Source organism: Osmerus mordax, chromosome 1 (assembly GCF_038355195.1).
Source record: "Osmerus mordax isolate fOsmMor3 chromosome 1, fOsmMor3.pri, whole genome shotgun sequence".
NCBI lineage: Eukaryota > Metazoa > Chordata > Actinopteri > Osmeriformes > Osmeridae > Osmerus > Osmerus mordax.
Window position 1 is genome coordinate 6,055,370 of NC_090050.1, and position 23,614 is coordinate 6,078,983.

Consider the following 23,614-nt stretch of genomic DNA (forward strand, 5'->3'; position numbering starts at 1 on the left):
CTCCGTTCAAGTGTTGAGCATTAAATTAGCTGCACGGTCTGTAGAGATCTTGGGACGAAGCCACTTTTTTGTTCTAAAACTGGGCTATAAACCGCTTCGAAATATAAGCCGTACAACCACAAGAAAACTGTAAAATTGGGGTACAAGCCGCGGCTTTATTTCCGAAAAATACGGTAACAGTTATTTCCCTAGGCTAGGGCATCAAGCTTCAACCTTAATCTATTTAATTAACATATCCATCGGCACTTCTACTGTAAAATATTTAATTATGTATTGTAACTGTATATATATTCCCCTAATCTGCTGCCAGTGTTGATTGCTCACACATCTGCCGAGCAAATAAACCCTGAGCTCGCAGAACCCTGGTTGGGTTCCCAGCTTATAGTAGCTCATCAAGGTTAGGAAATATTATTACAAATGTAGATGCCTTTTTAGAGGTTTATATTGGCTGTTAGGTACTTGTTTAGAGTAGTTCAGGGCAAAAGGTGAACATTAGCCTTCTGCTCCACAGAATCTTGACTTGTGGCAGGAAGTTACTGGGCCTGTGGCCGTCCACGCCAGGAAGTGGGAACGCCCGTTCCAGCTCACCCAACTTCAGCCAGCCGGACAGCGTCATCCTGCAGGTAGGGAATACACAGCACACATATGTACATGCGCATATATGCATAAAATACACACAGATACACAAATAGATACACACAAATACAAACGCATAAAGACACACACAATTTGCACAGATACACACAGACATACACACAGATACACAAATAGATACACACAAATACACACGCATAAAGACACACACAATTTGCACAGATACACACAGACATACACACACAGATACACACAATGCACATACAGATACACACACGGATACACACAGATACACCCCCAAACGCCCAGCAATTAACACACCAGTTTTATCTTTCATCTATCTCTTCAGCTGGTAAGAATGGCGTTGGAAGAGATATATAGTATGGACTTTCTATGAAAGATTCAGGTGTCTGCATGGCCAGGCTAGAGTGATGACTCGGGTTTGGTTTTCACAGGTGTCTGTAAGGCATCTGTGTGTGACTGACCCAGGTGTCACATTTGTTATACCCAGGTACACAGTGAGTTCACAGGAGGAACGACCATGTAATGTAAACACAGATGGAGAAGTTCACTCACACACCAAGACACACATAGAGACATTCATTCATAGACACACATACGCAGACACACATTGTCTCAGTAATACCAAACTTTGACAGTCTTTGCTTCCAGACCACTGGATCCTACAGGCACCCTTTGTTTTAGTGCACTGGCCTGTGTCTCAATGTGTGTGAGTGTGTGTGTGCTGGCTTGTTACCTCATTAGCCACTTAATTGCTATTTGCACGTAGAGGGAATAGGGTCTTGTGCACATACACACACTCACTCACACACACATGCGCACACACTTCCCTCATCCTGTATGAACCACTTCTGGGGCCCAATGTACATCTGCCCTTAATTAACCTACATCGAGCCCCTTCATAAACATTCACGCGCTCACGCTCACTCACACACACTCATGCACTCATACACAAACTTATACAAACACACACCATCAAACCTCTTAGGCCGAATCCCAATACTCTGTCTTACCCCTACCCCTTAGTTTACCCCTAGCCCTTGTGTCTCGAAACTGAGGGGTAAGGGCTACATAGCCCTATGAAATGAGACACCTCTTGGTTACGGTTACGTATATCGATGACTCCAAAGCAAGTAGTGTTATGCACTATCAATCGAAATTCGTTTGAAATTCGCTGCTAATGGAGTTTAATTAAAACTGTAGACATGCATGGAGTCCATTCAAGGCTAATCAGAGAAATGCGGGACTGTTGTGCAAATCAGCGATTTAAAAAAAACATTTCAATGAAGAACATGGTTGCAAATACATATATAGGACTGTGTAGAGCACAAAACAAGACTGTCATAATTTTTTAATCAATTATTTAAGACGGAAATATTACATTTATGGGACTCTCTGGATGATCTGTCAAGCTCACTTGGTTTTAAGGGGTGTATACCCCTTCGTCTTAGCCCTAGCCCTCGATCAAAACGAGTATTGGGACACCACTTACTCTCACGGGATTCGGCCTAACTCTTCCTGGCCTCGTTTTTTGCATCACCCTTTCTTTAATCTCTCTCTGCTAGCCAGGAATATCATCTCCTACGGCATTTCATATGGTTTTCCTTATATCTGTCACATATCTCTCCATTTCAACCCCCCTCCTCCCTCTCCCCCTCTTTATTTCTCGTTTTCTCTCCTCTGTCTCTCCTCTTTTTGGCTCTTTTTTTCCCCTCCTCTCTTTCTCTCTGTCTCTCCTCTTTGTTCCACATCAAGCAGGATATGTCTCACATCTGGATACTAGCTGTATGTGTTTGGGTGTGTGTGTGTGTCTGTGAGTGAATGTGGGCGGGTGAGCGTATGTTTGGGTGTGTGTCTGTGCTTACATAGGTGTTTAGGTGTGTGTGTGTTTGCGGGGGGGGGGGGGGTGTCGGCCAGGTGATAATGTCTTAATCTCCTCTATGATAGACCCTGACTGTACCCTTTTCTCTGGTGGTCAACAAACCAGCAGACTAAACATGACCCCCACCTCTCCCCAACAAGGTGGATTTTCCCACCTCAGCCTTCGAGGTGCGCTTCAGCACCCCCCCACCCGCTGACTTCTGTCCCCAGTATGAGTTCTCTCGTCTGGACACCATCAGCCAGGTCCAGCTTCAGAACGTGCTTCACAAGAAGTCCCTCTTCTGGTGAGTGCGTGCCTGCCTGCCTGTCTGTCTGACTGTCTGCCTTTCTAGCTGTCTGACTGACTGTCTGTATGTCTGCCTCTCTGTCTTCCTGTCTCTCTGTCTGTTTGTCCCCTGGGGTTTAGGATAAGGCTGGTACTACCTCAGTGCTCAGCTCCGTGTTCATTATTTATTATTAAAATGCATTTATGTTGCATGTCTTTATTCTATTTTATTACATTTTTGTTGCGTTTATTATTATTATTTTATTTTATGTCTTTGGTGAGGGATGTTTCAGCAGAAGCATTGGAAAGAAGAAAGCGTGTGCGTGTGTCTGCATGGGTGTGTTTGTATATACTAGTGCATAGTGATAAAATTGGTGGCACACACACACAGTTTCCTGGAATTATAGATAGGGCACAGTGCCCGCGATGATGTCAGTGACACACACAGATTTCTGGAATTATAGATAGTGCAGTGCCCGTGATGCAGCTGGTGAGGACATTTCTTCTCAGTGGTTTTGGTACCAATATTTGTCAGATCACAATTGAAATTCTCTGTCATCACTCAAGTACTTGTTCAATCTCCACATCTATTCTAGTCAAATTGCCAACGCTGTGGTATCCTACATTCATGTAAATGATTATGTACCCTTCATTTGTCTGCTGTTTCCTACGTTATAAATTGCTTTTATTGATCAAAATGTACTATATTGGTTAAATTGCCTTGCCAGCACAAACATTTAGTTCATAACAGAAGTCATTACATCATACACAATGGTTGAGCCAGTTGTCATAATTGTAGGCCTAATTCGCCATACAGCGCTTGTACATTTGCAATGTGCTGGCAGTTTTGACATCAGTTATAAGCACATTAATTAATGTAACAATTCACTGATCTATATATAGTGTTGTGCACGTTCATACCTCTCATGAACTCGTTCAAAGTTCAGTTCATACAAGTAAACATGAATAGTTCACGTTCATAGTTAGCCATTTAAATTCTGAACTAGTTCATAGTTCAGTTCATTTCATAGTTTTAAGGCGTGTGTTTACTGTGTGTAAAAATCCCCCAACGTCACAACGTCAGCACACGTTAGCAACGACGCATAACTACAACGTGCATAGATGTAGTAAGACTGTTGCGCACAGTAGGCTACTGGCAGCATCATACATTTAAGTAATTCAAGACTTGCATGTACCGTAAGTAATTTCACATTAAATAATGTATTTAAACTCAAGCTTGTGTGGTGTGTCGCTGTCTTCAATGCCACAGCCTAAACTTGATGTCAAAAGAAACGTTTTTCATTGACGGCGCATTCAAACAATCCCCTTATGTTTTGCTAGCAACAGCAGCTACAGTAGGCTAGCTTAGCACAATTTACCGAGGGCAGCTTCTCCACCGTGCAGGGCTCTAGTTTAAGATCAAATGGTCTTATTTGGCATTGTTACTGACAATGATCGCTTCCAGCAATGTTCTTTTGAAAAAGCCATTTCCCCCAAAATAAATGTCAAGCTTATTTATGTTTTTTGGGGGCATATTTTCAGTTAGCAGATGGTACTGTTTCAATCGCAATTCTATCTAATACTGCCGATGACAACGTTGTTACTTAGAATAGCTTGTTTCAAGGGGGTTCAGCTTGTTTCAAAGGTGGTTCTTAATGAATGAATGCAATATGAGTGGGCTAAATGCTTGAAAATATCACTACTGTAGAGGGGAAAAACTTAAGGTGACGTTTAAGTAAGTTAGGTTCATTCTACATAATATTTAGTCATTTAGAAAAACAATTTCTGACCAACTGAGACAGTCAGTAGGCTGTACTCCGATTTTATAGTGTGCTTGTGCAGTTTATATTTCGAAGCAGTTTATAATCCGGTTTTAGAACAAAAAAGTGGCTTCTTCTCAAGATCTCTACAGACCGTGCAGCTAATCTAATGCTCAACACTTGAACGGGGGCTTATTACTTGAAAGAGGAATTATTTAGGCTACTGTGTTTTCTCAGTTACACTATCAGGGCTTGATAATACAGTGACTTGCTAAAGTAGGCAAATGGCTAGTAGAACATAACATTTCATAATAATTTCAGTTGATCAAACAGCTGCAAGACCCAGTGAAATGTTATAGGCTAGCTAGCTCTAGCAAAAATAACGCTAGCATCGCTAACAACATTACTAATTCAACTTTGGTAGTGTAACCGAGCTCTTTGTAAGTTTGTTTTAGATCTAATTGTATATGATCGTGTGGACAATAAGACACGGACGTGGTCTCTTTTCATAACTTGTATTTTACCACTGCTCTTCTTGACATCGCGATTCGAACAGCCCTCACTGATTTCACAAATGCTTTCAGCATCAAGCCTACGGCAACTCCCGAGGGACAAAACACCCTTGTCCGTTGTCACATAGAAAGGTCTGCTACAGTAGGCTATCCTCAGGATTTGCAAGTTAGCTAAACTTATACTATATCTAAAATAATTTTGTAGACATAATAATGGATTCTGCCACTAAATGAGTGACTTCGCTTTATTTCTGGACATACTATCCACAATCGAAGTGTGTTACACAATGCTGTAGATCGCCTATACTCTGCATTGCAGAGTATAGTTCATTTCAACGGGGGGGGGGGGGGGGGGGGGGGGGGGGAGGAAAGTGTTCACCCTGATTGGGAATGTTGTCTAGTTAGATGGCAAGTAATCAATCGTGAGCAGTGGTCCGCTCAACGTTAACAGGCGCAACGGTAACGTTGTTTCCTTTCAAAGTGCGTCTTATATTCCACAAAGTGCTCATTCTGGGGGTGGTGCGCGTTATACACAATGCGGCTTATTTTCCGAAAAATAGGGTAATCAGATATAGGAGAGATCGGTTCCCAATTTAACCTAACATTGTGTTTACATCTGTGTTAGCTAGTAGGTATAATAAATAATACCTGCACTGTGTACTAGCTTGTACACTGACATTCTAAAAGTATACATCCAAAGGGTTTCTTATCACACAGATTTAATTTGGTCTTGTTTCAAGACCAAATTAAATTAATTCCAAAACTTTTCTTTGCTATTAGTTAACATATATGAACATAAATATTATACTGTAAATTTGTCATGTTGTTGGTTATTTTATTTATTTTAAGTTATTTATATTAAGTTATCTGCTACCTGTCAAGTCAAATTGCAGTGTTTTTTGGGGTGTGTAAATTCACTTTGTTTTGTAAATAAACTATGCACTGTGTTATTTCTGTAACACAGAAATGTCCCTGGTGCTTGAGTTAAAAAAAAAAAAAAATATTTTGGATGTTCCAGCACTTATAGACCCAGATTATACTGTATATATATTAATGAAAACAGTGACCCAAGACTCTGGACTCTGGACCCCCTGAAGTAGCCTTTGCCACCCCTTGGCCACCCCATGTATAAAACTCTAGTTCCGCCACTGGTTACCAAAGCAGAGATAAACAGGCTTGTAGCAGCATACATAGTAGAGGAAATGTTGCCATTTAAAGTTTTAAGCATTATTTTATTTTGAGACATTTTGCTTACTGCCAGTACTGTAGCCTTGTTATGCTTGACAACTTTTAGGTTGATGTTCACAACTTTTTTGTCAGCTTTGTGGTATTAAAAAGCATAAAAGAGAGATCTGTCCTCATTATAATAAGAATTTGAGTTGATTTGGGCATATTGTTATTTGGCAAGTGCATCTCAGGTGATGTTACGGAGTAATCCAAAAGTAATGTAACTAGTAGTGTCAGTTACTTTCAGCAGTGAGTAATCTAGTAAAGTAAAGCAAAAAGTAACTAGTAATGCATAATCTATTACTTTATTTGAGTAACTACCCCAACACTGCCCACAACTCCCCCAGAGCCTCCAATAAGAAACTGAACATTTACAAACACACTTAAATGAATGTCCAATAACACAGGGTCGTCACAATATGAACGTGTTCACCGTTCCAATTCATTATTTGTCATTAAGTTTTGTTCAGTTCATCGTTCTCATAAAAATGAACATGTTCAATGCACAACACTGTCTATACATCTGAATGTTTATAATGTGGCGACCCTGCGCTGTAGGAAGTGGACTAATAAATGATCAGGACATTATTGGTGGATTACAGGGGGGTCACCTTGAAGTTCCGGGTGCCAATAGGTGTTATAAGGGGAGGTTTTGGGCGGGTTCGGGGCTTTTGTGTTGTGGCTGTTGTGGTGAACCTGTGTTCCACTGCTATTAGCAACTGTTGTAAACTGCTGTGTTAGCCTGTTGCTAACAAGTTCTATTAAGTAAGGGGGATTAGTTTGGGCGTGGGCAGTAGCCTAAATAGCTGCCTGTTATTGAGACAATAAAAGCCTTAACCGTAAAATATCACGCCTGGTCTCCGACTTAAAACAACTCTCGTCGGGGACGCTTCAATATTGTCGTTTTGTTCGCTAGCCAGTGAAGGATTCAAAATCTTTGTGTCTATTCCAATATGTAATGATGGTATTCTATGACACAAATCTGTGTTCTAGAAAGAGTGGTCTGGAGTCGCAGAGGTCCGATAATATCAGCTTTAATGCAGCAGTTGGTAATCAACAAGTACAGAGCTCTGGAGTTGTCTAAGTTTCCCTACCCGCAACAGAGTTTGGGCTGGTTCACGAAGTCCAACTGGCTATCTTTCCCTGCCCCAGCATATAATATACAGTGCAATTAAAACAGAAAGATGAAAAGAGGGTTGAGCTTGTTCTCTCGTGCATCAGGGAGTTGTTCTTGCCTCCGCGTCCCACCTGCTCGGGTGCCATCTCCACCCAGATTCAAGGTTGTTTCTGAAAATGAAAAGATAGAGACACAAAGAACAGCCTGCTTCCCACACTCAGTGTGAGACCCAATGTTTAAGCCTGAGCACACTTCTAAGTTTCATAACTTTAATAAGCACAATGCATAACTTTAATAAGCACAATACATAACTTTAAGACATGCCTCCTTCATAAATCCTGTTGTTATATTCACTCGTGCACAGTGCCCATGATGCATTCAGTGATTAAAATGCCACACATATTAATAACTGGGATCATAGTTAGTGTTGTGCCTGATATGCAGCTGGTGATTACAGTTCTAGAATATGTGTTGTAATGTATTATACATTCTTTACCAGCCCCTTTGAAAGCAGCTGATTATCGGTTGTAGCCTAAACGCGAATTTGAATCTAAATAATTAATCGTATTGATCGCATTAGTTCAATCGTGGTAGGCTACTTAGGCAGTTTTGACACCAGTAAACACATTTATGTAACAAAATTAACTGATACTGAAAGTATACATTAAATATTGTCGTTCTGTTAGCTAACCAGCCCCTTTGAAAGCAGCTGAATATTGTAGCCTATTCCCTATTTTCCTATACGCTTAGTTTTATTTAATTGCGAATGCCTTTGTTAATTGCATTAGTTCAATCGCGGTAGCCAACTGCACTCCGTTGGATTATAAAAAGGACACCTGCAAAATATTAACTTTGCAGAATGCTGAGTGCCCGGTTCTCTAAATCTCAGATCAGACTCGCAGCAGACCAGAGGACCAGAGTGAAGGGGCTGTGACGCGGAGAGCAAGCCAAGCTGCGGCAAATAATGTTTAAATTATTTGAAGTCTAAATGCTTATCCAAACAACGTCAATCCCGGCACTGCACTCCGTTGGGTTATAAAGAGGACGTATGCAGAATATGAACTTTGCAGTGTCCGGTTCTTTAGTTGAGCGTGGGAAACCCATTGTAATTTGTACACACACACACACAGTTTTCTGTCATTATTAAAGAGATTATTAGAGAGATGTGTGTATATAAGTGTAGGTGAGGATCTTGTGTGTGTGTTATGGTTGTGTTATACTTTGAGTATTTCCAAAGAAACCAACTTCAGATCATTCAAACTGAATTACAGAACTCGTAAAATTTAAGAACTTGACAATTCACAATTTGAGCCAACATAACTGTCCTATAGCAGTAGCCAGATCCGGCAAGATCAGCCAATCCTAACAAAGACACCTGGGCCTGGCCAATAGACAATAGCAAGAGGACAGCCAATCCCAACAGATGAAACTGTCCCCAGGTCTATATAGTAGTTAGGGATGATGTGTGTCACTGTAGTTAGGGTTGGTGTGTACGTGTTACAGTAGTTAGGGTGTGTGTGTCTGTTACAGTGGTGAGGGGTTGTGTGTGATTTGTGTGTGTTGGTGGTTAGAGGTGGTGTGTGTGTGTGTTGGTGGTCAGGGGTTATGTGTGTGTTGGTGGTCAGGGGTGATGTGTTTGTTTGTTTGTGTGTGTTGGTGGTTAGGGGTGGTGTGTGTGTGTGTTGGTGGTTAGGGGTGGTGTGTGTGTCTGTGTGTTTTGGTGGGTAGGGGTGGTGTGTGTGTGTCTTCAGAATGATTGGTAGCCCCTCTCTCCCCAGGTTGACCCTGGAGGACCGGCGCCTGCTGTGGGAGAAGAGAGCGTTCTGCCAGGCCCAGAGTGGAGCCCTGCCCCTGGTGCTGGCCAGCGCCCCCTGCTGGGAGTGGGCCTGCCTGTCCGACATCTACGCTCTGCTGCGCCAGTGGGCCTGCCTCAACCATCTGGATGCCCTCGGACTGCTGCACGCCTCGTAAGACACACACACACACACAGGCACACACAGATGTAGAATCACCAGGCCACACCTACAATCATCCACCAATCCCATATCAACACACCCTCAATGAGTAAAATGGAAAAGACCACACTGATCTTCTGCTTGTCACCGAAGCAACAGTAACCCCGGCAACCGACTCCCCCAGAGTAACGGTCACCAGGGGCAACTGTTGCAGCCAGGCGCATGGCAATGTCAGTGCACCTTGTCAAGTTGTGTTATTGGGTGTGATGTGAGAGGGACGCAAGGTTTACTAGAGGCTAGAGAGAGAGCTCAGCCTGGTGAATCTACCATGCTGACCAACGAACTGGACCTTGAAGCCATATCTTAGCTAAGCAGTGGAGAGGGTGTGTGTGTGTGTGTGTGTGTGTCTGAGGGTTATAAGCAATTCAGTGACAGTATACACTGTCCTAATGAGTGTTCGTATGTGTGTGGACCAGGTTTCCAGACCAGGAGTTGCGGCGGACAGCTGTCCAGTGGATGGACTCCATCTCAGACTCAGAACTTCTCGACTTCCTGCCTCAGCTGGTGCAGGTACCCCCTGGAGATAGAGCACCCCCTGCCCTACCCTGGGGGTAGACCACTGCAACCCTAACCACCCCTATCCAGTCTGTCACCTGTAAAGCCTGTTAAGATCCTACAGAAAATATATTTCTAGTAACCCTCTGTCTCTCTCTCCTTTCCTCCCCCTCTCTCTTTCTGTGTTTGTTCTTTTCTCCCTTTGTCTCTCCCTCCTTGTCCCTCCCTCCAACTACCTCTCCATCCCTCCCTCCCTCCTTCCCTCTCTCTCTCTCTCTCTCTCTCTCTCTCTCTCTCTCTCTCTCTCTCTCTCTCTCTCTCTCTCTCTCTCTCTCTCTCTCTCTCTCTCTCTCTCTCTCTCTCTCTCTCTCTCTCCCCCCCCCCCCCCAGGCTTTAAAGTATGAGTGTTACCTGGACAGCCCCCTGGTTCGTTTCCTGCTCCGTAGAGCCATAGGAGACATCCGCATAGCTCACTACTTCTTCTGGTGAGCCTCCCCACCTGCCCACAAATACACATGCTCACTAACTCTCACACACGCACTCACTAATTCACACACACATGCTCACTCACACAGTCAAGTCAAACACCAGAGTATTGTCGCACATAAAAGCACACACCTTTACCGCACCTTTACTCAGACCCACAACTAAGTTATTGAAATGTAAACACAGCATGTGTCAGACAATGAATCCTTTGAACGCAGCGATGCCACATGCCCCCTGTTGGAAAGATGAGGAACTGCAAATGCCAAACTTTCACTATGTGAAGCTTGGAAACATGAAATCCCTCTCTCCTCACCTCCCCCCCGCCCCCAACTCCCTTCCCCGTCCTATTTCCTCACCTTCCCCTCACCCCCCTTCTTCCTCTAATCCCCCTCCTCCCTCCCCCAGGTTACTGAAGGATGCCCTTCAGGACAGCCAGTTCAGTGGGCGTTACCAGCACCTGCTGGCGGCACTGCTGTGCTGCGTGGGTCGTGGTCTGAGGGACGAGTTTGACCGCCAGAGCTGGCTGGTGTCCATCCTGGCCACACTGGCGCAGCGCGTCCGTGATGCCTCACCGTCCAGCCGACAGGTGTGTGTGTGTCAGGAATGTTATTGTGTGTCAGGTGTGTGTGTGTGTGTCAGGTGTATTGGTGTGGTTTTGGGGGCTGGTGATTAGGGAGGGTGGTGATAATTCATACCTCTCACTTGTAGCTTACATTTGGCTGCTGGGAATCTTGTTTTGCCTAGCTTGTGTGTGTGTGTTTCCAGGCCATCCTGCGAGAGGGCCTGGAGGAGGTGAAACACTTCTTCTCTGTCAGCAGCAGCTGTCGTCTGCCCCTCAACCCAGCCTTGCTGGTCAAAGCCATCAACATCCAGGTCAGTGTGTTTGTCTGCACTTGAAGACTTTTGTCTTGAATGTTTATTGTTGTTTGTATGCAGGGATGTAGTGGAGGCTAAACGCACGTAAACGTCGTTTACGCACCTCCCGAAATTTGGAAATAGCGTTTATCCAATTCTAAATTGCGGAAATTGCGTTTATCCACCTCTAAATAGCGTTTATGCTCGTTTACGCACATCCAAGTTCCCTGCGCCTCGTAATCTGCCGTTGGAATAATCCAAAATAAATTTGGTGTAATTTTAAAACACCAAAGACTAAATTTCATATTGTTGAACATATAAACGCTGTAGTCTGAATAATTTCATCTGCGCTGTGTATCAGACCCTCCACCAATTCACGCGAATTCAACGATTCCCCGCGAATTCAACGCCGAGTTGCATAGAGGCAGAGCGCGGTATTGCAGACAGAGATTTCAATCTTTTTTGTAAAAAAAACTGAGATTCCTCCCTTCAATGCATGCAAATGTAAATCCTGGTTGGATAAGGATAAAAAATGGGATATGATGAAAATTGGCATGTTGGTAAGGTTATTTAGGGGACCATTTCTCAATGGTTTTATTCTTTGATGAATGTTTGTTAATTACTTAATTTTCAACCAATAACTCAATTAAAATTACAAAGAGGGAAATTCGCTACTTTTTATCGTAACTTTCACTTGCTCCCGCAATTTCATCGCAACAAACACCTAAAAAACACCGCAACTTTCATCGCAACTTTTTGGAAAAGCCCCCGCGGTTTTAGCCCGCAACTATCACAAAAAAGTCCCACGAATTCCTGGGGGGACTGGTATATGGTCTGTGACCCTCCAATCAATACGTTGCGGCGGCGACACCAATCAGGATCCACGAAGTATGTAAACACATACACGTTGTGGATTAGCCTACCTGTTCGGAATGGATTAATAAACCATGGATATCAGCCGATTTTTGAAGAGACCATCGAGTGCTCCCACAGATGCCCGCAAAAGGCCTCAAGTACAGAGTAAGATCAATTCACGTTTGTAAACTTTGTTTTGGTTCGCACAACCTCGCATTAAGACAGGGACAAACGCTAGCGGCTTGCCTAATAACGTGCTTTCAAATACGATGATGCAGGTACAAGCCAACCTTACCGGTTCCATCTAAATAGGCCTAATGAAAGGTAATAATAAATAAATAAATATATAAGAAAATTCATAATTTTAACCACCTCTAATTCTACCACTACACCACTGTTTGTATGTGTTTGTGTTGGGCGGGGCTCCATCGTTTTTGTAAATGCAAGTCATCTTCATCATCTCCTGATGTCTATTAATTTCTCCCTCTCCCCTGGGATAGTCATGCTCCTACTTCAACTCCAACGCTGTGCCCCTGAAACTGTCCTTCCAGACTCTAGACCCCAGAGGAGACAACGTCAACGTCATCTTCAAGGTACGTCAGGGTCACAGTCCTACAACACCTCTGGGTCACAGGCATACTGCACCGCAGTAGAAACACATTGAGCACCCCTGTAGAAACACCATCTCAGTACAAACACAGTGAGGGCCCAGTAGAAACACAGTTCCAGTAGAAACACTGTCAGTAGAAACACAGATAGGGCCCAGTAGAAACACAGTGAGACAGGGCTTGAATTTTACTTTTTTCCTTGGTAGCATTGGTGCTCCCAACTTTGAAAAGTTAGGAGCACCAACAAACATTTAGGACAGGGGTACTCAATTAGAAACCCAAAAGGTCAACTCACCAAATTTCCATTCAGTCCAGGGTCCGGAACAGTGATGGTTTATTTTTCTGGCCCTCAGAGTTCTGGGGGTAGGAATTTTGTTCAAAGTGTCTATGCTTTGTGTCATAGTGACGTTTCACGTTACCACTTTTGACAAGGGCAACCGTCTCATTGCAGATTAAACACATCGGTTTTGTGCTCCCCACCGGCAGCACAAATGCATACTTGTCAGTCCACTCGGTCTGTAATTTGCGATTTTCAGAATCAACTTTTCGCTTTTTGTCAGGTTTTGTCACACCATGATTTTCGGTAAGGAAGAAACGGGTACCGTTAGCAAATCGTTAGCCTGCGTTGTTGGGAATGACACACACAACCTGTGTGGCCCACAGTTATTACAGCTCTTGATTGGACCTTTGGATTGGACACGGAAGATAGAAACCACATCTAGTAGGAAAAAAATATAGGCTATAGCACAAAATCCCGCACCAATGAAAACTCGCTTGGATCATGACTAAATTAGAATGTTGATTTTGTCTTCGGTCCAAATTGTATTGTGTATGGGTCCGGATCCGGACCTGAGTCCGCCTATTGAGTACCCCCGATTTAGGAGCACCCACCGAAAATGTTTGAAACCCCCTTTCCACCAAAGTGAATGGGGAGCTAGTTCAGAGCTGGTGCTAGAGCTGGTTCGGAGCTGGTTCAATTTGCGAGCCTTCTAAGAACCGGTTTGTTTTTCCACAGGCTAGAGAGCCACCACAGAGCCACGTCATTACGTCACTGTATACGTCTCATCTTTCCCAGCAAAGCTAGCGCGGCAGCGCCAAACACAAAGCAGAGCCCGTCTAAAGGCTGTTTATCAATCCGAAGAACGCGAGCTTGAGATGCGTGTTTTCTTGGCTATTGCGCAATACCCTGGACTCGCAGCAGTATGACAGCACTGGCATTATCAGCGCAACATTTTATAAACTTTTGCTGTATAGTGCTTGTGTATTACATTTGTGTTAAATATTTACATTTACATTTATTCATTTAGCAGACGCTTTTATCCAAAGCAACTTCCAAGAGAGAGCTTTACAAAGTGCATAGGTCACTGATCATAACAACAAGATAGCCCCAAACATCGCGAGTAGCCAAAACATGAAGCACACATTATGAACAACCAAAGTAAGTGCCAAAGGGAAGAACCATAAGAGCATGTAGTTAAACAAGTTACAATTAAACAACATGAACCGCTATAAGTGCAAGTGTACCTGTGGAAAAAAGCAAGCAACAGTAATAAAAACAATATATCACAGCGAGAACAAAAATTTAAAACAGTTACCACTAACCACAAGAGCAACAAGTCTCTAAGCAAGAGTCATTGTGATCCTTGAGGAAACTAACATCGGGTCAAGCGAACCATTCCTGAGTACCGTTGTACTCCCGGAACAAGTGCGTCTTGAGCCTTTTCCTGAAGGTGGAGAGACAGTCAGTATCTCTGATGGAGGTGGGGAGTTGATTCCACCACTGGGGGGCCAGACAGGAGAAGAGCTTGTGTTGGGACCGGGCGGTCTTGAGCGGTGGGACCACCAGGCGGTTGTCTGAAGAAGACCGTAGGTGACGGGTGGGGGTGTAAGGCTGCAGGAGAGACTTGATGTAGACGGGTGCAGTCCCGTTCACTGCTCGGAAGGTCAATACCAGGGTCTTGAATCTGATACAGGCCATGATAGGTAGCCAGTGGAGAGAGACGAGGAGCGGGGTAACATGGGAGCGTCTGGGTAGATTGTAGACCAGGCGGGCCGCTGCGTTCTGAATCCTCTGAAGAGGGCGGGTTGCACATGCTGGGAGACCAGCGAGCAGCGAGTTGCAATAGTCCAACTTGGAGAGGACAAGTGCTTGGACTAGCAGCTGGGTGGAGTGCTCAGACAGGTATCTCCTGATCTTCCGGATGTTGTAGAGGGTGAATCTACACGACCGGGAGACCGCAGCAATGTGGGCCGTGAGGGAGAGCTCGTCGTCCATGGTAACCCTAAGGTTCCTGGCAGAGGAAGAAGGGGTCACCGTCGCAGATCCCAGGGTGATTGAGAGATCGTGGGAGATGGAGGGTTTAGCCGGGATGATGAGAAGTTCTGTTTTGGCGAGGTTCAGCTGGAGGTGGTGCTCGGTCATCCAGGCGGAGATGTCTGTGAGGCAGGCCTCAATCCTAGCTGAGATCCCCGGATCGGTCGGGGGGAACGACAGGTACAGCTGCGTGTCGTCAGCGTAGCAGTGGTAGGAGAAGCCATGGGAGGTGATGATTGGTCCAAGTGAGGTGGTGTACAGAGAGAAGAGGAGGGGTCCAAGGACGGAGCCCTGTGGGACGCCAGTGGAGAGCTGGCGAGGTCCTGACAGTTTGCCTCCCCAGGAAACCTGGTAGGATCTTCCCGACAGGTAGGATGAGATCCACTGGAGTGCAGTGCCAGTGATGCCCATCTCAGAAAGTCTGGCGAGCAGGATCTGGTGGTTAACCGTATCAAACGCTGCAGAAAGGTCCAGCAGAATGATGACGGATGACCTGGAAGCCGCTCTGGCAGACTGGAGGGCAGTGGTGACTGAAAGGAGGGCAGTCTCTGTGGAGTGGCCAGTCTTGAAGCCCGATTGGTTGGGGTCAAGCAGGTTGTTCTGAGAGAGAAAGTTAGACAGTTGGTTAGATACAGCACATTCAATTGTTTTTGAAAGGAGTTCTGGTCTGTAGTTCTGGAGGACGGCAGGGTTAAGGGAGGGTTTTTTGAGTAGAGGGGTAACTCTAGCCTGTTTGAAGGCAGAGGGGAAGGTGCCAGAGGTAAGAGAGGAGTTTAGGACATGGAGAAGAAAAGTTATGATGGAGGGGGAGATGGTTTGAAAGAGAGGTGAGGGGATAGGATCAAGGGGACAGGAGGTGGGGCGATGAGAGATGAGGTCAGAGATCTCTGCCTCAGACAGGGGAGAAAAAGAGTTTAGACATTTAGTTGGGTCAGTCATGGAGGGTGAGAGGGTAGGAAAGGTGGGTTTAGGGAACCGACTGCTAATGACGGCGACTTTTTCCTCAAAGAAGGAGGAGAAGTCGTCTGCTGTCAGGGTGGAGGGAGGGGGTGGGGGAGGTGGGTTAAGAAGGGTGGAGAAGGTAGAAAAAAGTTTGTGGGGGTTTGAAGCGGAGTTGATTTTGTTCAGAAAGTAGAGGGTTTTAGCACCAGTTATGTGAGAAGAGAAGGATTTCAGGAGGGAGTGATACTTATCAAGGTCCAGACCGCCTTTGGACTTGCGCCATCTCCTCTCAGCTGCCCGAAGGGTGGACCGTTCTTCACGAATAACATCCGTAAGCCACGGGCAGGAGGGAGAAGATCGTGCAGGCCTGGTTGACAAGGGACAGAGAGAGTCAAGTGATGCAGTTAAAGTGGTTAACAAGGTGTCTGTGTTAGTGGGGTGGGACGAGAACTCGTCAATGGGGGGGAGGGAGGATGTTACAATAGAGGAGAAATGGGAGGGTGATAGGGAGCGGAGGTTGTGCCGGAAAGTTACAAGGGGAGGGGAGGTAGAAGGAGTTGGAGGGAGAGAGATAGAGAATTGGATAAAGTAGTGATCAGAAATATGCAGTGGGGTTACACAGGTTAAGTCAGTGATACAGTTACGTGTCAGGATGAGGTCTAGCTGTTTGCCTGCCTTGTGGGTCGCCGGTGTGCTCAGCAGCGTCAGGTCGAAGGAGGTCAGGAGAGACAAGAAGTCGACGGCCTGCGTTCCTTGGAGGTGGATGTTGAAGTCCCCAAGGACTATCAGGGGGGTTCCATCATCCGGGAGGACGCTGAGGAGCATGTCCAGCTCCTCCACAAAGTCGGCTAGCGGGCCTGGTGGGCGATAAAGAACAATTAAGCATGCCTTGATAGGATCAGTTAGCATCGCATAATGGTGTTCAAATGATTTGGCAGTAACAGGGAGTGGTGTGGATGTTTATTTAATATGTGGGGAAAGAAGCAACCCTGTCCCACCACCACGCCCGGTTGAGCGGGGTGAGTGAGTGAAGGAGTGGTTGACGGAGAGAGCAGCTGGAGTTGCAGTGTTCTCAGGGCGGATCCATGTCTCTGTCAGTGCCAGGGCATGAAGAGAAGCATGAGATGCAAACGCTGGGATGAAGTCTGCCTTGTTCACAGCAGACTGGCAGTTCCAGAGCCCTATAGAAAGAGAGAGGGCAGGTGGAGAAGATCTGGATAGGTAGTGAAGGTTAGAAGTTGACCGTATATACTTTGTGATATATCTACGTCTACGAGTAGTGTAATGAACGGGAATGCTGAAGAAACATATGCTAGCTATGAATATGTTCTAGGTGGATTAGAATACAAATAGGGTGATACTTATCAGAAGAGGTTATCCACCTCGTCGGCCATCCTCGGTGGACTCCGGCAGGTAGACTCCCTGTCTTTGTTCGACCGAGTCTTCGTGCACCGAGGCTGCCAGAAGAGGCTGCCTCTGCAGTGCTAATCGCCTAAATATGCTAAAGGCGCAGCTGACAATGGCCCTAATTATGTAAACAAAGCCAGGGTCTCACTCGGCGGCAAGTACCCTGAAACTCGATCTCTAGCTAGCTACCTATTGACCAATTTAGCTGCTATACCCTTACCCTCTGTCCAAGAGGCAACGTTTTAGCAAAACACAAATGAATGAAACAAACTCTGGTTACTTACAGTCAGATGGCAGTCACAAAGTACACTCAGTAAGACACTAAATATAGTAGAATCATACTTAATTAAGGTTATAACAAACTCAAAATTTGTGTTTGTCATTTCACTCATTTGATAGGATTATAATAAAATGCAGCAACTAGTGTCTGCACTGCACTGCGATGCTAGCTAGGTTATCAAAAAGTCGGAGCAAATTTACAAATTGGCCGTTCCATCAATAAAATAAGCAAATTTTCAGCAACTACACTGCCCACTTCTTCTCACATTTTAATTTAGATGCTGATTTACACATACCGTTTAGCTGATATCTGAATTGTAAAAACGTACAGCAATGGCGGTCAAAGGATTTGTTTGTCTTGTTGGTCAGGGTACCAACAACTTACTTGGTTCCCACTTTGGCCCAGCTCTGATGTGGTGGTACTTGCAAACCACTTTCCCTGGTTCGGAGCCGGTTCTTAGGCTGTCGAAAGAGAAAGAACTGGTTCGAGATTAATCACTGGCTCCGAACCAGTACCATAGGGTTAGCCATAGGGTTAACCCTATGTGTTGGTGGAAAAGGGGTATATGTTGTCTCTTCAGCTCTTAAAGGGGTGATTGACTGGGTTTTTGGGGTATTTCACACTGTTCCTTAAGGTCTCCGAATAGGGTAAGTAACATTGGTTGGGCTGAAAATGGCCCGGGTGCTGTTCTATGCCCCCTTATACATCCAGTGAAATTTTCCCGGAAAAAAACGCTAGGTTTTCTTTATGGTATGCTCATGAATATATACATGAGCTGCGCGCTGATTGGTTGGTTTACAACGAATGAAGCTGTGGAGCAAAGATGCAACACTACCAACACTCACTGAAACATGAAGGTGGAGACTTGAAATAAAAACGTACAAATAAATCTATTGTGTCTACACAACACTATTTTCAACAGATTGACTAGATATCATTTGAAATTATTACGTTAGTTGTTTCCACTTCTGTTGTCCAAGCAAACAGGATCGCCTTAGGTGGGTAACGTTAGCACTACAGCTTAGCAAACAAACTATCGTGATTCAACTCAGCTTCAGTTAGCTCTAGCTATATTGCTCAAAAATAGATCTGGACAAACATGCATCTTGAATTGTAGATTTACATGACAACACGTTTTCCTTATTTCAATGAAACAGTCAGGAACATGAAATAACGTTAGCCCCATTAACCTTATTTCATGGGTTAGGGTTAGGCTAAGTCATCACACATTCTACCTATGCTCTTGCGTTAGCAAGCTAAACTAGTTTACAGTCTAGGTGTTTTCGCTATCTAGCTGTTCTTGTATTCCTTGCAAATCAGCGTTAATAAAAAGCAGATGAGCTAGAGTCTAGCTAACATTGACTAGACGGGCATGATGTTTGTCTATTAGTGATGGGAAGTTCGGATCATTTTACTGATTTGGTTCTTTGAATCTCGTTCAGTAAAATGAACAAATCTTTTTTTGAGTCATTCGTTCATTTCAACGGGGGGGGGGGGGCTGCTATCTGTCCACTGCAAACACGTATCATATTCTCAAGTAGGTTAGTGCATGACATGTGCACCAGCAGATACTATTTTGAAAGAAATTTCTGCATTAAAATAATGTATCATGACAGTTTGTATGATTTGGTCATTTATTATCACACTAGCATTTAATTATCACGGCAAACAACTACACTGCACTAAACTGTGTGTAAATGTAAAGTGAAAATAACAAATCCACTCTGTATGATGACTGGAGCGAATATCATTCACGTCTTACTAAAACAGCGGCCACACGAAAGGGAATGAGGAAACTGTTTCCTCTACTAAAAAAATACAATGCGGGTCACGTGAAAAAAGGATCCAAAGACTCGTAGAAAGACCGAGTTGGGAAATGAACGAATCGTTCGTTTCCTCCACTACAGAGCCTATGCAGGTCACGTGAAAAATGATCCAAAGACTCGTAGAAAGACCGAGTCGGGAAATGAACGAATCGTTCCCTCTAGCGTTTCCTCTAGCTTCCACTACAGAGCCTATGCAGGTCACTTGAAAAATGATCCAAATACTCGTACCCGAAGACCGAGTCGGGAAATGAACGAATAATTTATGTTTACTTGGACGAGCCTATGCAACAGCCCCGATGCGCGGCCACGAGAAAATGAACGAATCACTCTTTGACAGGGCTCGTTACTCCCGAGTCCTTGTAAGGATTTGTTCAAAATGAACGAATCGTTCACGAACGACACATCACTGTTGTCTATACCGTAGCGTAGAAGATCCATGTGCAGTTCGACCCTCGACACATTCGCGCGAACCATTTTACCAAGGACGGTTTAGAAAACCTGGGACAATGTAAAGCAGTATTTGTTGCTTTTGCTAAAAAGAGGTGCATTCCGACAACCGCAAGCTGTAGTATGATTTTGTCAGTAACAGTTATTAGCAATGCTAACTTATCCTGTATCTAGCACCTGCCTTTCTCCTGTTATTTCAAATACCTGTGTGAAGTTGGCCCCCCACCAAACGCAAAACATCGTCAAAAGTCTCAATCGTTTGTGCTCCGTTTGTGCTGGTTTGTGCCGTTAACATTTTAGTTTGTGCTTCTATCATTTTTTAGATATTAAAGAATGTTTTATATGTCATCCTGAGGTCACTCAGCCCCCCCACATATTCCGGAGGAACTCAGAATAGTCTCAATCGTTTGTGCTTTGTTTGTGCTGGTTTGTGCCGTAAACATTTTCGTTTGCGCTGCAGCTGTATTTTTTATATCAGACATTTAATTATGGCCGATGACGTCACCAGCCCCCCCACTTGCTCCAAACTGATTGTAAATAGTCGCAATCGTTTGTGATACGTTTGTGCTGGTTTGTGCTGTCAAAATAAATATTTGTGCTATTATGGTTTTATTACCGTTTTATTTTTCACACATGACGTCACTCAGCCCCCCCGTCAACGTCCAAATCTCATAAAAATAGTCTCAATCGTTTGTGTTACGTTTGTGCTGTTCAAATAATTGATTGTTCTAGGCCTACTTGTTACTGTAAGATAGCCAATGCTACCTGCCTATGCTTCTGTGTGAAGTCAGCATAACTTCTGTATGAAGTCAGCTGCCCCTGCAGTGCTTTTCAGTTAGAGGCCTTAATCATTTCCAACATGACCCTGGGCTGGGCATGAAAACCAAAGGATTATATGTATTGGGAAATGTGATAAGAGAAGTGAAGAGGCAATTTCTCCCGGGGAGCATGCACCCGGACCCCCTTAGAGGGGTAATATCCTTCTCACCTTTTTCACCCCTGACCCGTTTTCATGCCTGATTGTTATTTGGCAAGTGCATCTCTTTAATAGTAGAGCCAGAGGTGTTGCTATTTTGATTCATTGTTATCTACCTTTTGTTTAATCAAATGTCATAGCAAACCGTGATGGGCGCTATGTCATTGTTACAGGAACGTTATATGAGACTCCACTGATACTAGACAATGTATATGGCCCTAACCAGTGGGGATTTCTTTAAGACTGCAAGGGAAGCTCGGCTTCCCCTAAAATGAAAAAAAAAAATATGGTCAAATATTTACTATTGTGTTAACATTTTAAATGCGTTAGAACACGTTCATCTCAAAGACGAGTTCGTTCAGAATCAGCTACATAGCAGGTCGACTGACTCGATTTCCTTCTCATACTTTCCTGTAGCGTCACAGTGCATTTCCCTGTTGAAGCCCAGCATCCATGGACTTCAATGTGTCTGCTTTGAACAGTTTTTTTCAGTGCTTTGAAACTATACGCAGTGTTTCCTCTAGGATTTTTTTTAACAGTGGGGGCAGGTCTGTCCAAACCCCCCACCCCCCCCCCCACCCCCCGCTGAAACAAAGTTCTAACCCTATATCTCGGAGCAGGTTAATGTAATAATCTAATACCTAATGAAATATTGCACATATGTTCGTCCTATTTTACCTAAAGCAATAAGGTTAGGCTACTTAAAGACACCTTCCACTCATAAAGTATGTTCTAAATGGCATAAATGCTGCCAATTAATAATTGACGTAACAAGTTATTGTAAATGGTCAGTAGCCTGTCAATTTAAGGTACTCGAAAGCATGTACACTGTCTGCTTCATTTGATCTTGATAGCATTCTGTAGCAAATAATAACAATAAACCCACTATTTATTCATTAAAACTACTTCAGCATAATAATGCACCTAAAATACAAACGTGAGCAAGGGCAGCAATCGCTATCGAATCAACAGACATGCAATTTAGCTAGCAGGGGAAGAATACAAACAATGAAAATCACCAGTTAACTTAATTTAAATTTGCAAGAACTATAGACTTATACAATAACAAGCTTAAATGAAATGACAACATAAATTATACGACTTACGCCTGGGACACACTGGCTGCAAAGCGCCTGGACGCGCCGCGCAGCGCCACGATCGGCTACGATCGGCTACGACTGAGCAAAAGCTGTTCACACCAGACGCGCATTTCTCCGCGCCGGTCACCAAGCCTTTCAGCTACTCTGAGCTTTCCTTTACGCTGAACTGGTACATAAACATGGCATTGGCTATATCCCAGAATTGATCCTTATCTACGTTGTCCTTGTAAAATTTTTGCTGACATACAACAAGATTTATCGATAATTTCAATGTGTTCTGGAACTGTGCAGACCGTTTTCAAGCTGACGGACTCCACCCAAACCGTAGAGGATCTCGACTACTAACAGCAAACATCAGTCACGTGCTCCTGACCAGAAATCAAGCTTCTCTCCCTATCCCTGTTGTGTCTAAGCTGACTGACGCACCCCAAACAACCTCCCATGGAACAGAACAGAACATTCAAACAGCCTCCTGCAAGGACATGGGCCCTGCACAGATCTGCACCCCCCGGATGAATTCCCTTGTGATGGAACAGCTCAGTGACATAGACCTTCCCAAAGAAAAGCTACGCTAGGACAGCCACCATGCTATTTCATTAGACATACCGGTCATCATCACAAACAGAAAATTGCATGGTAAAATGCATGGTTACAAACCTGAAACTAGTGTTTGAAGTCACAGAACTATCCATATTCTTCCAACAGATTTATCTACCCCTGTTTTATCTGTTAATAGCCCACAGATGAAACTGGCCCTTCTAGATGTCAGATCACTAAATAACAAAACATTTCTAGTTAATGATCTGGTCAATGAAAACAACTTAGACTGCATCTGTCTAACAGAAACCTGGCTAAACAATGACACGGCAACAGCAACTTTGATAGAAGCGTGTCCGCCCGATTACAGCTTTCACCAAGTTTCTAGGAAATCAAAAAAAGGTGGAGGAGTCGCAGCTATTTTCTCCTCTAAACTGTTGTTCAAAATCACTGAGCTAGGTGAATTCACATCATATGAATATCTTGCTATAGAGCTCAAAACCGAATCAATACTTTTTGTTATTATATATCGGCCACCCAAGCACTCGCCAATATTCATACAAGAATTCTCTGAACTATTATCACTATGTGTCACTAGATATGACAAAGTAGTTTTAAACAGAGATTTAAATATCCAAGTAAATAAAAAAGCAGACCCAAGAACTATTGAGCTCTTAAATCTCCTCGACAGTTTTAATCTAACTCAACACATAACAGACCCAACACACCGGCACGGAAACACACTATATCTAGTGATAACAACTGGACTAAATATCAATAATATTTCAATAACTGATCTACCCCTCTCAGACCATCATTATATACTTTTTAATGTGGAAATTATCCTAACAAAAAACAAAAAAGAATTCTTAGTCCATAGAAGATATTTAGATGATACAGCTGTGATGACATTTTCTGAACAATTTGCTCTATATGAGTCGACTAATCATGATTGCTCTCTGAATGAAATGGTAGAGAACCTCAATGATGCACTATTATCTCTGTCAGACTCTGTTGCGCCACTGAAAACCAAAAAGAAGTACACAAGCAGAACCTCCCCATGGCTGAGAAATCAAAATGTTAGTGAAACGAAA

The 23,614-nt window shown here is 43.9% G+C and overlaps 1 protein-coding gene across 3 annotated transcripts in view; it reads left to right on the forward strand.

Moving 5' to 3' along the window:
- Window positions 1-23,614, forward strand: part of pik3c2b (phosphatidylinositol-4-phosphate 3-kinase, catalytic subunit type 2 beta) — a 103,623-nt gene that overhangs the window by 50,773 nt on the left and 29,236 nt on the right. For 2 of the 3 annotated variants that reach the window (XR_010877788.1, XM_067246430.1), the window contains exons 14-21: window positions 512-623; window positions 2,638-2,780; window positions 9,156-9,344; window positions 9,809-9,902; window positions 10,278-10,372; window positions 10,779-10,959; window positions 11,139-11,246; window positions 12,584-12,676. Coding sequence is in view for 1 of the 3 variants with exons in the window: in XM_067246430.1 (XP_067102531.1) it covers window positions 512-623; window positions 2,638-2,780; window positions 9,156-9,344; window positions 9,809-9,902; window positions 10,278-10,372; window positions 10,779-10,959; window positions 11,139-11,246; window positions 12,584-12,676 (1,015 nt within the window). In the remaining 2 variants the exon portion in view is untranslated. The remainder of the gene's footprint in view (window positions 1-511; window positions 624-2,637; window positions 2,781-9,155; window positions 9,345-9,808; window positions 9,903-10,277; window positions 10,373-10,778; window positions 10,960-11,138; window positions 11,247-12,583; window positions 12,677-23,614) is intronic. The other variant, XR_010877790.1, reaches the window with a different exon arrangement.